Source organism: Hemicordylus capensis, chromosome 4 (genome assembly GCF_027244095.1).
Source record: "Hemicordylus capensis ecotype Gifberg chromosome 4, rHemCap1.1.pri, whole genome shotgun sequence".
In the NCBI taxonomy this organism is placed as follows: Eukaryota; Metazoa; Chordata; class Lepidosauria; order Squamata; family Cordylidae; genus Hemicordylus; species Hemicordylus capensis.
Genome location: NC_069660.1, coordinates 85,049,827 through 85,068,165, shown reverse-complemented (window position 1 = coordinate 85,068,165; position 18,339 = coordinate 85,049,827). Strand labels below are relative to the sequence as shown.

The 18,339-nt window shown below is 44.6% G+C and overlaps 1 protein-coding gene across 7 annotated transcripts in view; it reads left to right on the top strand.

Moving 5' to 3' along the window:
- Positions 1-18,339, top strand: part of LOC128323702 (golgin subfamily A member 2-like) — a 29,739-nt gene that overhangs the window by 8,841 nt on the left and 2,559 nt on the right. For 3 of the 7 annotated variants that reach the window (XM_053247290.1, XM_053247291.1, XM_053247295.1), the window contains exons 2-10: positions 6,323-6,356; positions 7,661-7,821; positions 8,386-8,467; positions 11,226-11,406; positions 12,293-12,360; positions 12,490-12,566; positions 13,394-13,494; positions 15,343-15,437; positions 16,120-16,266. In XM_053247290.1, the coding sequence (XP_053103265.1) occupies positions 6,323-6,356; positions 7,661-7,821; positions 8,386-8,467; positions 11,226-11,406; positions 12,293-12,360; positions 12,490-12,566; positions 13,394-13,494; positions 15,343-15,437; positions 16,120-16,266 (946 nt within the window). Of the gene's footprint in view, positions 1-247; positions 272-586; positions 654-6,322; positions 6,357-7,660; positions 7,822-8,385; positions 8,468-11,225; positions 11,407-12,292; positions 12,361-12,489; positions 12,567-13,393; positions 13,495-15,342; positions 15,438-16,119; positions 16,267-18,339 lie in introns of those variants that run through there. The other 4 variants (XM_053247287.1, XM_053247292.1, XM_053247289.1 and 1 more) reach the window with 3 other exon arrangements.

Below are 18,339 nucleotides of genomic sequence, written 5' to 3'. Positions count from 1 at the left end.
TTGCGCGTGCTTATAGAGGAAGCGGGGGAACAGAAGCCTACTTCCCCCCTATTGCTCTTATGAAGTGGGACGTGGGGTGGGAGGAGTTGCCTAGTTAGGTGTTCTTGCACCCAGAGCCCCCATCCTTAACTGGAAGGACCGCCTGTCGTATTTTGGGAGTTGACCTGGAGGGTGTTCCCTTTAAAACCTAGTTCTCTTTCTGTGGTTAAAGGAGACTTTTGAGTCTAAAAACCTTCTACAAGACGGATGGTGCTCCTGTGCGTGCTAGATGGTTTGTTCCCTTTAGAAATCTTTTCTGTGCTGGGTGTTCCTTGTGGGAGGAAAATGACAATCTTGCAGGTAGTTATTGTCAGAAATACCAGAACTTTTCAAGTATCCTTTAGTAGTGGTTTGTTTTTCTTCTGCTGTGAATGAGATTCAGGTGATGGGGGAAAAAACCTCTTTTCTCCTGCTTCTGCAGGCATATTCCACACTTCTCTCTCCTAGTGGGACTTCTTTGTAGCAATTCAAAGGTACTTGCCAAAGATTCCTTCTAGATTGCAATTTGGCAGGAAGTGAATTGTAAAAAGTATCATTTTGCCAACAGCATGGACTGGGATACACAACTCAGCTCTATACTGACTGCAACAGATGCCAACATGGCCAAAATTAAGGCAAGTTCAACTACAGAACACCTATCTTGTGGTCTCTGAAGCAGCTATCTCATTGTGACTTTCACCTCAGTTCAGACAAGACAGAAGGGATTATATTTGGTAACTTAATGGTTTACCTCCCAGTTTGGAGAAACATCTTTGAAGAGAGTGAAAGAGAGAGTTTCTATCTCAACATGTGTACCGTAAAAGGCACTGTTCTGCAGGGGGGAAATATATTTATTTATCTATCAAATTTGTACACTGCCCAAAGCATTTTGTCTCTGGGTGGTTAACAATAACATAAAACAAGTTAAAACATATATAAAACTCAAAACAATTTAAACTATTTAAAAGTCAAAACCAAATTAAAACTGAAAAAGCTTGGGTGAAGAGGTGGGTTTTCAAATGCTTTTTAAAAATTGTCAGAGATAGGGAGGATCATATTTCAGTAGGGAGTGCATTCCACTATCTCGGGGCAGCAACCGGGAAGGCCCGTCTCCGTGTGGCCACCAGCCGAGCTGGTGGCAACTGGAGACAGATCTCTCCAGACCAGTGTTTCTCAATGTTTTTGGAGTCATGAACCGGTACATTCTTCATGTGCAGTTTTCCGGACCAGCAGTTAGAATAGGGGTCACCCACCCCATCCCAACCCCAGGCCCCCCAAAACAATTTTGGGCCGGTAGGAGCTGCCACCGGGAGCTCTCCGGAGCTCATTTCCAGGCAGCCCTCGTTGCTGGATAATGTTCATCTGAGGAAGCTAAATTAACATTATCCAGCAACAAGGGCTACCTGCCTAGAAATGAGCTCTGGAGAGCTCACCCAGGCTCCGTGGATCCCAGGCCCCGCCCCTCTACGTGTGAGGGACCGGTACCCCCACAGACCATACACAACAGCTCATGGTCCAGCACTGGTTTGCAGACTGGTGGTTGAGAAACACTGCTCCAGACAACCTCAGTGGGCGGTGGGGCTCATAATGAAGAAGACATTCTTCAGTAACTAGTGGGAATTTGAGTTTCTTGATACTGATTGTAAAAGTGATTATTTAATTTTTACACAATTCAGCCTGGAATTATGCTAAAAACCTGGTTAATTGAAATTGGCTATAAATGACTAGTAAAATCAGTGCTTCGGAGGAAATCTCAGTCCAATTAATAGGGAAGCAATATGGTAAGAGGCACTGAATTCAGATGGAAAGGAAATATAGAGTAACTACATTCTACCTTACTTTAAGCATTGTTTTACAAACTGCAAAAGTTACCATATTAAAATATATTATTTTAAAGTGCTGTCTCTTCTATATTTAGCAGGGGGAGTACAACTGTCTCTATAAAACGCAGCACAATGCCCCCATCTTTTTAGATTGTGAGCCCCTTTGGGACACATTCTACTCATTCTTTTGCTATGTAAACCATTGATAACTTTTGTGTTGAAAAGCTGTTTACAAATATTCATAATAACAATAATAATCTCTCCTTGAGCTTAATCGTATTGCTTTTCTTCCCAGATATTGCACCCTTATAGTCTGTGCTGGACTTTTCTTAAGCCTTGCTCAATTTATAGCCTAATATGCAGCATAAAAGCAAAAACTGGTTGCTGTACTTAGGGATGTGCATGGAACCGGCGGGGGGTGGTGGGGGGTGGCTTCAAGGGTAGGGGAGGATGCACTTACGCATACCCCCGGTGCATTTCCCCCACTGGCGCATGTTTCCCTAAAAGCCCGTTGGGGCAGCAGCATGACGTGCGCACAGTTGCAGCTACTGCTTCCGGTTACTTCTGGATAATGTCAGAGCGGGGCGACAGGGAGGTACGCTGCCACCCCGACGGGCTTTTAGGGAAACGTGTGCTGGCGGGGGTAAGTGCATCCTCCTCCTCCCTTAAAGCCACTTCCTCCCCTCCCCCCCGCCAAATCCTTGAGCTGAGCAAGGTTTGAACTGGTTTGGAGGCCCTTTTATGGGCCTGTTCATGCACGTCCCTAGCTGTACTGCATCCATTCCTATTCCTGTGCTGCAGTGAGCTGTATGAGATGAGCTTATTATGCCGATAGGCTTGCATTATGTATTTACTTAAGTAACTTACTGAACACAAGGAATAGCATGGAACTGTCTTGAGGTCTCCAAAGCAGTTATTTCAGGGGTGAAATTGAGCTGATGGGTTCAAAGAACCCAGGCACCCCAGTTCCTGAGGGTCCCCCAACTCCACCCCTCTCTATCATCTTCATTATCTCCCTCACTCCAAGGGGCCTCCGGGGGCGAACACGGGCCCCCTTTCTCCTAGCTATGCCCCTGAGTTATTTCCGTGTGACCATCTCCTTAAACCCAGTGTTGGAGTGATAATAGTGGGGGACTCAGTGGACTGGCCAGAAAGGGAGGGGCTTCTTCAAAAAGATGACGCTCTTCTTGAAATATAAGGTTCATCTAGGGTTGCTGACTCTAAAACTATTCCTGGCCATTTTTCAGAATACTGAGCTATTAAAATGTCCATGATTGCTTTCAGAAATCACCTGGAGATTGATGCCAATTCTTTGAGACTCAAGACCAGTCCTGGAGGGCTAGCAACCCCAGGTTCATTGCTTGAGGTAACTCTGGACCAGGCCTTCTTTCTGGATGTCCCGGAAAGAGCTGTGGCTTGGCATGCCTCTTACTAACTTCAGCTAGTATGCTGTCTGAGCCCTTTGCTGGAACATAGACCTAATCACGGTCGTCCATGTCTTGATGACTTCAGGATTAGACTACTATATTATTATGTACTCTATGTCGGGTTGCCCATGAAGATAATTTGGAAACTTCAGTTGGTGCTGAATGTCACTGCCCAGCTTGTGGCATATTCATGATACCTATATTGGAACAATTATGTTGGCTGCCAGGGTGCTTCCAGATGCAGTCCATGCTACAGGTTTTATCTACAAAGACCTAAATAATCCAGAACTGGAATATCTATGGGAGCTCTGCCTCCTTGAAGTTTAAGATCAACCAATGAAACCCTGCTTCAGTTTTCTTATGTAGAGGCCAAATTGATCACCATAAGAAATGAGGCTTCTGAATTGCTGTTGCAAAGTTTTTGAGCTCTCTTCCATGAGCTTTGCATTTGGTTCCCTTTCTCATCACTTTCTGGGAGCAGATGTAAATGATCTGATTTCATCCTGATGTTGGAAATTAGCCTTACTATGTGTTTCTGCTGTCTTAGTTCTGATTTTTTTTAATTTAAATTAATTAATCTCTCATCCTAGTGTTCTGTTTGATTATTTTGAACGCTGTTTTGGCAGTGTGTGTTACGTGCTAGCTTCTCCATTTTGGAATATAGCATTTACCAAGCATCAAACTGCTGCAGAGATACGAACTTGATGAAGAACCTACATTTTTAGTTCAAGAAAGTCTTGCAACTAAGAGTCTGTGAAGTAAGCCTGGGAAAGCCGGTATACGCTCAAAGGTTCATTTGTAATGAAGCCAGTTCCATTTGGAGTAAACGGGAGTCCCAGGACAAAAGACAGGTCTTGAGAGACTGATCAACCTAAACATAAAATGCAATCAAAGCAAGCTTTTAGGCACTTAATTAGACTTGGTGTAATAGAGCCCATTGATTGAGGGCCTTCCACCTGAATAGCAGTCTCTTCACCAACATGTCGTCTTCTGACCCCCTTATTAAAGTGTTCTAATTACCAGCTCTTCTCCACCTTGGAAACTCCCACTATCAATCAATATTTTTTTTTAGTTTTCATTGTAAATTTTGGACTTTTGGTTTAACTAAACACTCTCTGTAGCTATGTGCATGTGACTTCAGACATGGGATTGTGGTGGCAAGATCTGCCTTCCACTCCCCTAGAGTCTCCCCAGTCAGCTGCCCCTCTTTAAAGCTTCTGTGGGGGCCAAAACTGTAACCTCTCCCCTGAGTGAACTTGCTACTCTTCCCCCAAGCTGAATCACTGCCTTGCATCTTTCTCATATGGGTTTGCTCATAGGTTACCCTGCACAGGACTGCCTTGGATTCCCTTGGCCCTACACTGAATCACTGGGATCAGGAATATTTTATGCTGGTGCTTCCCTCCACGTTTGGAACTTGGTTTGCATGTGGCATGCAACAGCTCAATCAGAATCAAGAGCACTATGCTGGTTCCTCTACTCTTGCTTTTGGGACTTGGTTGTGGATATGCATTGTGCCCCAGCCCCTAGACTTGGTTCCAGCCCAGCCTCCAAATCCACTGCTTTAACAGTCACCACTGTTGTTAGGATCCCTTGGACCTCCCACATGTGATCTCCCCACACCCAGAGCTCTACTTTCAAGACAGCAGACATAAGGAAAGGTGTAAAATCTCTCTTCTTTTTCTCAGTCTTTCTTCCAACTTCCCACTGTCGTTTTTGCTGCCAGCCAAGAGACTCCAAGAGACTCTACTTTTCCCCTCCTCTCCTTCCCCTTGCTCACTGCTTTCACTCCTTCCACCAATATTATTGCCAAATACCTGATTTTTGCATTGTTCCTGTACATAAACAACTCTTTTCTTTTTCTGAAAGTCCTGTGTTTCACACTGTTTGCCTCCAGGTTACTTTAATATGAAATTACACTGCTTGGATGAGAGCTAAGTGCATTCACTCTTATGAATTTGATTATAGTAATTCTGGGCTTATTCCATCAGGTGGACAGCTGCTTGTTTCCCTGATCTATAGAACTAAATGCAGGAGGGAAAGAGCTTCTCCTAGCATCCTTGGTTATTTCCCTTTGCTTCAGAGTATGTTTTCTTTCCCTCTTGGTTGTTATCCCATACCATGGATATAGCAATAGCACTTACATTTATATACCGCTCTATAGCCGGAGCTCTATACAACTGTGGATGCACAGACATATAGGACATAGCTTCAATGCTTCAAAGAAGCATGGTAACAAGTGGTAATTGGAAAGGTGCTTAGAAATTTGTAAGCAAATAAAGGATATTGGGCAGTTTGCTTTCAGTAGTTTGTCTGAATGAAAGTTAGTGGCTTGCTGTTACCTTAAAAATAAGGCACTTCCGAGTCCATTCTGACTTGCTCAGACTTTGTGTTTCATTCACATTTTATTTATTTATTATTTATTTGTTCTATTTCTAGACCGCTCTTTCAAAATAGCTCAGGGCAGTTCACAAATACTACAAAACAGTTGAAGGTGTAGTAACAGCAGAGCTCTTTGCCTTGTCTGTTATTCTCCAGATGCTTATAGTACATATCAACTTGGATTTGATTCAGCGTCCCTTGGTGGAAGCAATGTGTGTTTAGTGTTCTGTTTCCTGAGAAAGTAATCGAAACTGCCTCCTCCTATATGGAACTGCCCAAGAACTCTGATCTCCTTTGGAGGCCCTCTTCTGTGTTCCCTTGCCATTGCAGGTATGGCAGGTGAGCTTGTGAGAGAGGGTGGTGTGCCCAGATCATAGAACACCCTCTGGGAGGTATTCTAGTCTTGTTTGCCTTTGGGCAGGCAGTGAAAACTATCCTATTCTAGTGTGTGTTTGCTTAGCTCTGTAGTCTCATTCTAACTGCTTTTAAACTGCTGTGTTGTATTATATGACTATGATTCATGTATAAATGTGTTTTTCCTTAAATGTCTGTAATTTGTTATGTTGCTTAAAATTGTACTCAGTGGCTAATTATTCAGTTACAGAAAGGTGGCATATAAATACAAAAAGAAATAAAATTGTAATTTGCTATTTCATCTTCCTTCTATTTCAGCATCGTTTGAACACAGCCAGCATCTCTTCCAAAGGTAAGAATGACTGGCCTGTATCTGGTATTTCTAAAGCACCTGTTACAACAGGGTTTCTCAACGTGTGGGTCCCCAGATGTAATTGGACTTCCAACTCCCATAATTCCCAACCAAAGGCCACTGGGACTGAGGATTATGGGAGTTGAAGTCCAATAACATCTGGGGACCCACACGTTGAGAAACCCTGTGTTACAAGAAGAAAATCTCTTTAATGCCTTGCATTTTTGAAGTTTCAAGATCATTCTGAAAATCCTTTGCTGAAAAACTCATGAAACGCCTCTCTGCCAGTTCTAGAGTATGAAGAAAATGGGAACAAACAATAGGGGAGGGCCATTGCTTACATGTCGTGCTTGCGAGTACCCAGAGGCATTCCACTGGCTGCTAGTGGAAATTGAATGCCCAGTAGATATACTTTAGACCAGCTCAGTATTTCCCAAACAGTGATCCATGGGACACTTCCTGGTGTGCTGCATCTGACTTGCTCTGAGTTGGCTCCAAAAGGAGGGAGTTTAAATTCCCTGCTTTTAAAGTTACTTGCCCCATAATGCACTGAGCAGGATGGTAGATATCTTAAACATGTCATTCCTGATGTATAAGGGAACCAGTTTAAGCTTCCACTTGGAGCTGGCTTGCTCCCTTATGTACTAGAAGTGACACATCCTTCCTGGTGCATTGTGGGGCAAATCAGCTCCAAGACAAATCAAAATTATATATAAGGAAAAAAGAGAGGAAGGCAGTGTTCCCTCTAAGGCATGTGCATCACTCACATGTTTTTTGATGTCCGCTCAGTCAATTTTAGATCCCGCTCAGATTGAATCAGAGAGGTCCACTTCATGCATGTTTGCACACACTGCCTTGATAGTGCCACTCAGAACAAAACTCATTCCGCGCACAGATGAGAAAAATTAAAACACTGGAGGAAGGAAACTAAAATATTAAAATAAAAATCATATGGCAGTTTTGTTGGCATAAAAAAGAGGTATGTGTTGTGGGGGCATTGTGCCCCCAATGCATTTATTAAAATGTAAGTGTGCCTTGGGATGAAGAAGGTTTGGAAACACTGCTTTAAACAGATCCACCAAGGCAATTGTTAATGTCCAGTGAAATTTACTAAACATTCTTCGCATGCACCCCCATCTTGCCCCCCACCCCCACACTTCTTAACAAGGCTTTGCTTTTGACACTGAAGTTCTGTGGTTCTTTGTGGTGAACATTAGCTGGGTCAAGTAAAGCATTAACACTATGGTCCTAGATGGCTTCAGTGCTCAGCAGTTTTATCTGTGCTTACCTTTCCTTCCCTATAGCTGATCTGTTGCTGGACAGAATAAAAACAGAGAGCGCTGTTCTGACTGACCCACAGACTGGACCACCACCCCTGCTTCTCACGTGTCCAGCTCATCCATGCTGCAGAATGGCCACTGAGGAACTTTCAGCTATCAGCAAGCAGCTACATTCACAAGCCCAGGTAACGCTGCAGTGACAAATTGTGTCTCTGTTTTTGGCTGGAGAAGGGGCTTGTTAGCACAGCTGGGTGCATCCCCTCGCACTTTATGTGAACTCTTTTGTGAGTGGTGGTTTGTACCTTGGAGGATTAAAAATTAACTTACTGGAGATTAAAAATAATAAAAATTAAAAATTCAGCAAAACACTCACACTCGTTATTGCTTGTAGGGAAGATAGTATTTTGTAGTAGGTAGCTGGACTTAAACCAGGCAGTCCTGAATTCCGAGTCCTTGAGGAGCCACAAGTTCATTTTGTGACTTTGGCCCAGTCTTTCTATCTCTGCTTAATCCACCTCACAGGATGGCAAATCCCATATTACCCTTTGTTCCATGGCAGAAGGATGAGATTCAAACCAAATGAGGTGGTGTCCACACAGATTATACATATTCTCAAGCCAACTATTTGGTTTTGATTTGGCAATTCTGAACTCACATGTTTCATCCTAAGTTTTTTGAAAGCCTTTTGGCTAGGTGAAATCTACTCTCCCCAATCCTCATGACTCTAGTTTTCCTCTCCTTTTCTATAGGTCATAGAGTCCCTCACCCAGGCAGTACATCGACTGAAACAGGAGAAAGAGCTGCAGCAGCAGAGTATCAGTCACCTAGAGGGTATGAGAGTTTGCCCAGCTTTGGAATTCCTCTTCCAAAGCTGATTCTGCTCCTTGGAGTGTCCCTGAAACAAAGGTTTGGCTGTAAATCCTAAAGGAGCACAGGTTCCCCCCTTCCCACTCACCATAGAATTTGGCTTTTCAGAACAATTGACTTTCTCTTCTGTATCCTCCAAGCAACTTCTCTGTTCAGGACCTGGATAATATAAGGAGAATTTCAAATGTTCCTAGGAGCTCTGCCCGAGTCCCTCAAAAATGGGAGTAAGGGAATGAGAGAAAACTGATTGCATTGCTCCTCCTTGCCTTGTCTTTAAAGGCACATGTTGGAGGTGGTACTAGTTTTACCGGCCTGATGCAGGCAACCATCCACACCGCACAGCTCATGTGTATAAGATTTCTTCACTGATGTGTGAATTGCTGGGACAGTGAAAGGTTTGTGTCCTGTTGCTATTAAACTGCACAGTGTGTGGAAAGAAGTCAAAGTTCAAGTCCATGTTCTGCATAATGCAACCTGGCATAGATACTTGATTAAAAACTGAATGGCTTGGGATCTAGTGCTCCCTTTATAAATTTGAATGGAAACTGTCAGCTGGAATGTGTTGGTTAACATTCTGAGAATTCATCTTCAGAGAACAGGTCATAATCTGAGAAAATCTGGTTCTTTAACCATTACCAGCTTATGGGTACACTAGAACTCTGATTTCTAGAACTTTAGGAATCTATCAGGAGGTCCTTATTCATGAGGGTTCCGTTCCTGCCTATCTCTGCAGATGATGAAACCACGGATAAAGAGACCTTAACCCTATGGGGATTGGGGGGATTAGGTTCCTAAGCACACTGAAGTGTGCTGAAAATCACAAGAGAAAGCAGAGGGGAGCAGTACCTTGCTCTCCAGCAATGCCCCCAAAACTTCCAGATCCTCTGATTATTTGGGGGGGGGAGGTTTGCAGAAAAGAGCCACAAAATGGCAGCAGGAAATTACATCAAGTCATTTCCAGCCACTCAAGAACCACAGATAGGGTTAGGGTATAAAGAAACTGGGTCCCTATGACCCAACCATAGGTGAAACTGTGGGTGCTGGGACTGTGGATAACAAGGGCCACCTGAATGTGTAATTGCTTTAAGATGGCTTTTTAACACAACTGCCAAGTTTCCAGTAAAATTTTTATGATTTTGTGTTTTGTCTTTGTATTGCTTGTGCTATTTATCTATATTATGCATGTGGCAATGAAACTTTCAGCCGTTATGGACTGCAGTTGTATGATGGCTTGGAATTTTCAGTGGATCAGGAACTTAACCAGTTTACAGTCCAGCTTCTGTGTGAGATAGTGAAGTGTGCTTAGGATTAAAACTGCACATGGGGTATGGCCCACAACTGCAACGAGGTCCTAATACGTAGGAGAATGAAGGCACAGGGAGCCCAGAGGCTAGGAGGGTGCAGAGCCACAACATAAAATTTGCAACAAACAAGAGCAGGAAGTGGGCTGAAAAAGAGGAACCAGAAGGAAAAGTAGATAAAGAATGCAGCTTGACGGAAGGACAGAGGAGATGAGGAACTGTGGCAAAGAAGGAGCCAGCGTGGTGTAGTGGTTAGAGTGCTGGACTAGGACTGGGGAGACCCGAGTTCAAATCCCCATTCAACCATGGTACTAGCTGGGTGACTCTGGGCCAGTCACTTCCCTCTCAGCCTAGCCTACTTCACAGGGTTGTTGTGAGGAGAAACTCAAGTATGTAGTACACCGCTCTGGGCTCCTTGGAGGAAGAACGGGATATAAATGTAATAATAATAATAATAATAATCAGGAAAAAGGTGCTAAATAAAGATCACAGAGCTTAGGAGGAGGGAGGTTTGTATACTGTAGGCAAGGGGAAAGGAGGCTGGCAAGAAACAAAATGGCTACAGGAAGATGAATAAAGTAGATAGTGATATTACAAGCGGGAACGTGGGGAAACTATACATAGTAGAGACATGGCGTTGGTGGAGAAGGATAGAAGGAGCCAAGGAGAAAGTTCGCTACTCCTATGTAGAGTAGCAAAACTCCACATAGGGCTTTAGAGAGCCTGTGCACTATTGGTAGGCAGGCTGGCAAGTGAGGTTTGGGGAGCTGGTGACTGAGTGCTGAGGAATCTAGAAGGCAAAGGGTGGTTCAATCTAGAATCTATGGGGAAGCGAGTTCTGGCTGCTGCTGCTGCTATCACTGCAGCATACTGGCAACCCTAACAGGGCTATGGGGCCCAAAACACTGAAGGTGGTGGAATTCCACATAAGGATTTGAACTAACCAGTCAGTTGTTTGGATACAGGCTTCTAGTTTGTTTTAAATTATGTGAGCGTTTAAACACTGGATGCATTTTTATACACCCAAATGACTGCCCATTTGGCCAACAGTCGATAGAGGTGCACAGTTGAGGACTTGCCCAAGGAGTCAGTAAATCAGTGGCCAAATGGCACCTAAGAATGTTGACTCTTCCCTTCCTGAAGCTTCATTACCTATAAGTTAGTTGACACAGTGGCTTGGATTTCCTGTTTGTCTCTGACAAGCCACTTCAGTCACTTACATGCCTCACCCCTAGTATCTGATAATAAAGTGAGGAATGGACTCTGTGGTACCCAAAGGAGGATAATTCTCCATAGTGTAGTTAGCAGAGTGCCCTGCACTGACAGTGGATTCATAGTAATAGCATTGTACCTGCAGCAGCCGGTGGCGGGGTGGGAGTACTGTTTCTAATCTCTTCCTCCTGTCCTGCTTATTGTTGCAGAGGAGGTAGATCGACTGCAGCACAACCCCCACAGTGGCTTGGATTCAATGCTGGGATGCGGGATGGAAGTACTAAAAAGTGAGCTCCGTGGCCTTCGGCAGCAGACGTTTCAGCAATCGGATGGCGACTGCACTCCTGATCTGTATTCCAGCCCTGGCATCATGCAAGATATACTGGAGGGGTCAGCATATTTCTTTCTTTCTTTCTTTCTTTCTTTCTAATTTTTATACCGCCCTTCCAAAATTGGCTCAGGGCAGTTTACAAATAAAACAAAGACAGTTAAAATCAATCAACAATTAAAAATATAAAATACCATAAAACAATTAAACAATAAAACAGTTTAAAAACCCTGAAAAACAGGTACATTAACAACAATTTTACAACAATTAAAAAACCCTGGAAGGCCAGGCCAAACAGATAGGTCTTAAGGGCTCTCCTAAAAACCAATAAAGAGTTCAAATTACGGATTTCTGCAGGGAGTGCATTCCACAGTCCAGGAGCGGCTACAGAGAAGGCCTGCCTCTGAGTCGCCACGAGACATACCGGTGGTAACTGGAGACATTTGGCTTTATCCACAGTCAAGATTGGAGATGAGTAGGGCAGTGTGATGTTGGAGAAAGAGCAGGACTCTTCCAGATGCCGTCAGCAAAAAGAATTGCTGGAATAAGGCTAGGTTCATAACAGGTCATTCAGAGTTCAAGCACAGTTCTCAAAGACTTGAATTTACTTTGACCTCTGCTAAGTTCCTTGAATGGAGCATGCTGCTTCTCTGGGAAAAATCAGTGTTGCTGTCCTAATTGCTGCTTGTGTGTACAGTTGTTCAGTTCATGTAGAACTGTTACTACTTCCACTCATTTTCTAGCAAATGGGGAGTCAGCTGTGCAACATGGCTAGTTCACTGTCTCTCAGGTCTTTAGAATGGCATAAGATCAATTTGCTACATTTCAAGTTGTGGTGTTAACATTTGAAACATCAGCTGAATTTCCAAGGGATGCTACAGTTAGTCCAAAGAAGTGATTGCTGTCATTTTGTTTCTGATAGTTCTGCTTCTCCCTCTCTTCTTCCAGCAAGAAAGCCCTGTGGCGAGAGTATGAGGGTATCCGAAGAGAGATGGAGCAGCTGAAACACAAACTTGGTGAGCACTGCTAGATGCCCTCTGTACTCCTTGTCTCTGTTCTGTAACTGTAAAGGCCATCTGTGGGCCTTGGGGAAGAGGGGAAGATGCTTGCAGGGAGAAAATGACCTGGTTTACTGGACCTTCTAGATCAACAAGAGGAAGATCTGTGCAATCAAGTGTCTGCAACCCATGAGATTAAGAAGACCCAAAGTCAGTACTGTAGGGTAAGGGGTTTTGGTTTTTTTTAGAAAGTTGTTTTTCTATAACTCATTCATTTAGTATTAACAGTGTGTTAGGCTATGGAGATGGACAAAGAAACTGCCCAATATAATCAGTAAGATGAGGTGAAGGAGACTGACAGGTAACTGGTGAGGATGGTGATGAATCAAATTACACTGCAGCTCGAAGCTTGGTGATGCTAGCAAATAAATGGTTTAGGAAGTAGTTGCCAATCTTCTGCTCCATTTGCCTAGTCCCCCCACCCCCACCAGCAATGGTTTTCGAGCTTGGAAATGGAGTTTTGCACTATAGCTGCTAACAGTCTCTGTGTATCTTTATCTTCTGGCCTTAACACCAGAATAAACCATTTTAATGGAACTGGGGGATGGGAAAAGGTGACCGAACGTGTTGAGAATGAGGGGCATGTGCAGCCACCAAAACATGGATTCATTTCTCCAGTAGTGTAAACAGCGCAGTGTTATGTCAACCACATTTGTGGCCCTCTTAAAGGTTGGGATATAGCCATCGTAGTGCTGCTCAGTTTTCCTCTCCTGGAAAATGTAGTCTTGGTGATAAGGGTGTGGACACAAGTGTAGTTTACCCCTTCACATTTGCAGGTAATTGCTAATATTAGCAATTGCATAACAAGCATATATGACTGGGAAATGGCATGGTTTCTTGTGTGTGTGTTTTAAAAAGATTTAAAAAAACTCTCCTAACTTCCCTTCTGCTTGTAAGATTATTATTATTTTAATGAGAATACAGTGATTTGCCTTAAACAGCTAAAACTTAGGCTCAAATCAGAGTTTTCAGTGTTTATCCTTGTTCCCAGATGCTGGAAGACCTGATGAACAGCCATAAAACTCAGACTCGGGATTTGGACAAAGCAAAGAGTGAGACCCAGAGCACCCAGCAGGAACTCAGTCATGTCAAGTAGGAAAACGCATGCTATGCTGTATGTGCTGCAACGAATATCTGTGCATATGGCTCTTGATGTCAGAGAATTCTTTGTAGGTGGCAGGCTGAACCATAGGCTTCAGATATGCGTGGTTACAAAATTCCATAATCCCTATCCATCTCACTTCAAAGAAGCTATCGAGGTTGGATTTCAACTGGGTGGCTAGCAGGCAACTGTCCACCAGAGAGCCCTCTGTCCACAGCACTAGCCAAGGAGGTAAAGTTGAGGCAGAGTCCTTCCTGACTAGGTGCTATATAAGTCTGACTGTGTTCTGCCATTTTGGGACTTAAATGCCTCATGCCACGCATGCAATGATGTGATGCTCTTGGTGCTGTTTAGAGAGGGGTAGGGTGACTAGTGAGATGAATCCCCTGCCTTCGCTCAACAGGCTTGTCCCTTGAAGCTCCTCCTGTGTCCACCTTTCCCTTCCGTCCTGCTTCTGTTCCCTTTCATTGTGATCTACTTTCTTTCTTGCCCACTTTTGTAGACTAGCTCTGCCTTGCAAATGGATGTGCTGGAGTGCCACAGTAGTGCTGGATGTGTCTGCTCTCTAGAATCCCTCTTGGAGATGCAGGAGCCTTCTGCTCAAACAACTGCTGTCACCCAGGTTTACAGGACCAATAGTGAGTGTCAGAGCAGAAGGCCTGGATCCAAATGAACCAATACAGGCATCCCTCACCAATCGCGGTTTTCCCAATTGCAGTTTTTGAGTGTCCTCGACTGGGAAATTGTGACTGCCCTCGCCAACCACAACCTGAGTATCCGCAGTTTGGCGAGTTTCTTTTATATTTTAAAAAAGTGGGGGGGCTCATTTCTGGGGGTCGGGATGATTCTATCTATTTTTTAACCTTATTTTCTTTCCATGACTGTGATTCCCCTGACCCCCTGTTTGCCATTGGTTTCAATAGCTCGTCTACCATGAATTCGCCAATGGTGAGGTTTTCCAGGAATGGAACCCTCACGGTTGGTGAAGGATGACTGTACTGTCTTTTCTCTGTCGTTCCTCTTATTTGCTTGGTTTCCTTGCAAATCCATGAATGACTTGAAGTGAGCAACATGAGAGAAGTGGTTCTTCTCTGGTATAACTCTGAAACTGTTCTTCAAATAAGCTCTGCTCTTGTGTCATTGCAATCAATCATGGCTCCCCGCCCTCCATACACACACTAGTTCATTAAGTGTTTCCAATAATAGGATTGCACCAAACTGTTGATAGGTGTGTGTGCACAGAACCGGTTCTGTGCACACCTGGGAGGGGTGTGTGTGTTGTTTTAAGGCACAGGGAGGGTGCCATTACCTCCCCTGCCGCACTTGCCCCTCTGGCGCTGCTTCAAAAACCACTGGCATGGGGCGATTGGATACCCTCTTGCCGCCTCGGTCAGTGTAAAACCGGAAGCGCCTGCCACTTCCAGTTTTATGCTGACCAGGGCAGCAAGAGGGTTTCCAGTCACCCCATTCCAGTGGTTTTTGAAGCAGCAGAGGGGAAGGTAAGGGCAACCTCCCTGTGCCTTAAAGCGACACACACACACCACATTTGAACCGGTTCAAACACGGGCTTTCGAAACCCATTGAGTGTTCTAGCTATAGAACGCTGAACCAGTTTGTGCCCATCCCTAACTGTTGATCCTTTCCCTGCCTACAGGCATTTGGGACATCCGTTGCTTCCTTATGCTCTGTGTACAACTTTATTGCCTGGAGCTGTCATGAATTTACTCTATCCTTCCAAGATTGTCTGCAGTGCAAGAGTTTTTGTCCGTCTTGTCTCTTACATGTGTTTCTTCCCTTAGAACTGATCAGTGCTTAAGATTTTTGTTTGTTTCAATCAGATCAACAGTTACTGACCTAAGAGAAAAGATGAAAAGCCTGCACTTGGAGGACAAGCTGTGTTTTATGCCATTGCGGGAGGAATGCATTCATCTGCGTAAGTGTTAATTCTTATAATTGATTACATCTTTCCTTAGCCAAAGGGGGTGCAGATGGTCATGTGAAGCATGACACAAGTGCTCATGTTGCACAACAGCTGTCTAGTCTATGTTGTGGGGTGTGTGTGTGTGTGTGTGTGTGTGTGTGTGTGTGTGTGTTCAGGCTTGGCTTGCAACAAAATAAAACTTCAAGCTGTGCTTCATGCATAAAGGGGTACTTGCTGATTTCTGCTTTTGTGGGGGGAAATATAACATGGCCCTTAGTCTGTAGTGCTGCTTCAACAGACCCCGAATCTGTTTTGATCCTGATACCATGGTACACTGCCCTAACTCCTCTCCTCCCTGGTGATTAATATTCTGCTTTTGTAGATACATTCTTCTCCATATTTTTGGCAATTTCTGTAGCTAATTCATGACAGAGAATGCATGCAACGTATACTTTCCAAAGATGTGTAGAAGAGATGCCAAGCTTTGTGTCTCTCTTTATGGAAACGGTAAAACTCTTAATTGGAAATCTGGTGTGAAGGCTTGCCGTGTATATATGTATACTCTCCTATTGGATATTTAGGGCTTTGGACAGTCAGAAGGGCAGCTTTTCAATGGAAGTTTCTGGTGGTCAGATACAGCTCTGGACAACTGAACCGTGATGTGGTGAGCTTCTCTTCTTCCTAATCTGTTTAGGTGTGTTTCTCCTAGAAAAAACCAAAGATTTCCTGCATGGTGATGTCTTGCCATCCCTTCTCAGTGATGATTCAGCCTCTGAGCTCAGTCTCACGGATGTCAGCTCAGATGAACTCTCCAGTGAACCAGAGATTGCGGAACTTGCTGGTAAGCCTGGGCATAACCAGAACATTCTGAATAACATTTATTGCTCTTCAGAGCAGATGGCAACTGTGCTGACACCTTGGCAGGAGTCCAGGAGTGTATGTGTTCAACAGGTATGGGCATGTGTATCACAGAAGGGGCATAACTATAACTGAACAAGCGGCTGGGGGTGGGGGGCAACAAATGTCTCTGGGCCCCTAAGTGGCGGGGGGTGCACCAGTTGGGAGGCAGCTTATTCTTCTTGTTCTCCCCTTCACACGCCTCTGAAGAAGGCAAGGGACAGGGTCCCATTTCGACTTTTTGTCCCAGGACCCACTCTACCCTCGCTACAGCCCTACATTGCAGAATATGCACTCATGAGAATTACAGTTCCCTTTCAAAAAGGAGAGCAAGTTTCTGGCCCTCATAGCTAGAAGAAGCTTAAAAGCACACAAGCATCTGCTGCAGGCTGAAGAATATACCAGGCAGTCCTTCTGCAATTCTGCTTGGTTTTGTGTTGCTCCTCATGGCCTTTGCAGCCTAGGGGTGTGCACAAACAGCTCATCCTGAAATGGTTTGCCTCAAATTGGGGCCAGTTCAGGGGTTTGATCATGGACCAAACTGGGAGTGGTTCAGTCTGTGATCAAACTGAACCAAAGCAGAGGTGGTGAGAAAGGTAAGGCACTCCTTACTGGTGTCGCCACTCTCCACCGCTCACCTGCACGGCCCCAAGCATGCTCTTCCCCCCCCCGCCCCCTTTACCAAGCCTCCCAGCTTGGTGGCTCCGTTCCGGCTGGTCCTCAAGAGGCAGGCCGGAGGGTTGGAGGAGTCCTTGCCACTGCTGATGTCTCTACCATGGCAAATACCCTTTCTCTCGCACTCCCACCCTGCCTTAAGGAATGCCCCTTTACTTGTAAAGGGAATCCTCACCGGATTCCCCTTTAAAAGTATATCCCTCAGCCCATTTTGATGGCCCTCAGCCAGACCTGGAAGTGGGCTGGGTTGGCTTGAATCCAGTTCAGATTTGAACCAAACTGGCCAAACCTATTCCATGCACGCCCCTATTGCAGCCTGATCTTATGCACATTTGTCGCATTGAGTTTGAGCTACTTGCTCCCCTTCTAAGGATGCATTAAAATGTAAGGCTGCAATACTGTGCCTATCACCTCAGTGCTTTCTTTGTGCCCCCTCCCCCAGTTGCAAAAAAGTGATTGTAAGTTCCACAGCCCAACCAATTCTTTAAAAAGTTCCCTTGCTTAGGTGAATCCAGAAATTCACATTGCTATGCTGCAAGGACCTGAACCAGCTGCCACCACAGCCACTGTTAGTTGTTTTCTAATCTATGCCAACATGGGGCAAATACTTTTTGGCAGCTAGTTCAGGTCCTTGCGGCATAGCAATGTTAGCTTCTGTGATGAAGAGCATGATGCTGGACAAAAGCTGTGTACTTGTTGTTACAGACCAGGCTTGATCTATATACTAAACATGCTCATTAGCTAGTATATAAAATAGGTCTGGGCCGAGTTCTTTTATATTGGTCACCACGTGATCTGGATTGCAAAGAAGGGAGGAGATCAAACCACTCAAAGATTCAGTGGGCTTTATTGAGTATAAAAGATCTAATCTAGCAAGGCAAAAAGCAGAACCCTCTATCAATTTTAGCAACAGTAATTAAACAGAATGTCCTAACCAGTACCAAGATTCACCGTGTGCCTAACTAAATTATGTGTGTGTAATTAAATCTTCCTAGATTCTAATACATTTCAGATACAGGCAGAAAAGAGGGGTGGGTGGGTTTGAGAGAGGCTGGCGGGCATGGTTTTGGGGTGATTAGTGGGGGGGGAGGGGGAGGAGAAGGGAGCAGGGGAAAGATGGAGGGGAATCCAAGCAGCATATTTACCCAGGAACCGAGGCTGGAGAGAGAAGAATCACTGCAGTTGGAGGAGTGAGGCGCTGGCGGAGACAGGAGCTGTGCAGTTGCTTCAGATCAGGCAGCTAGGGCAGCAGAACTCAGGCATTGCTGTAGTTTCTGTTCATGAACAGAGTTCCTACTTGGCCCCGCGGCTTTAGCAACAAACTCTGGGATCTTGTGAGCAG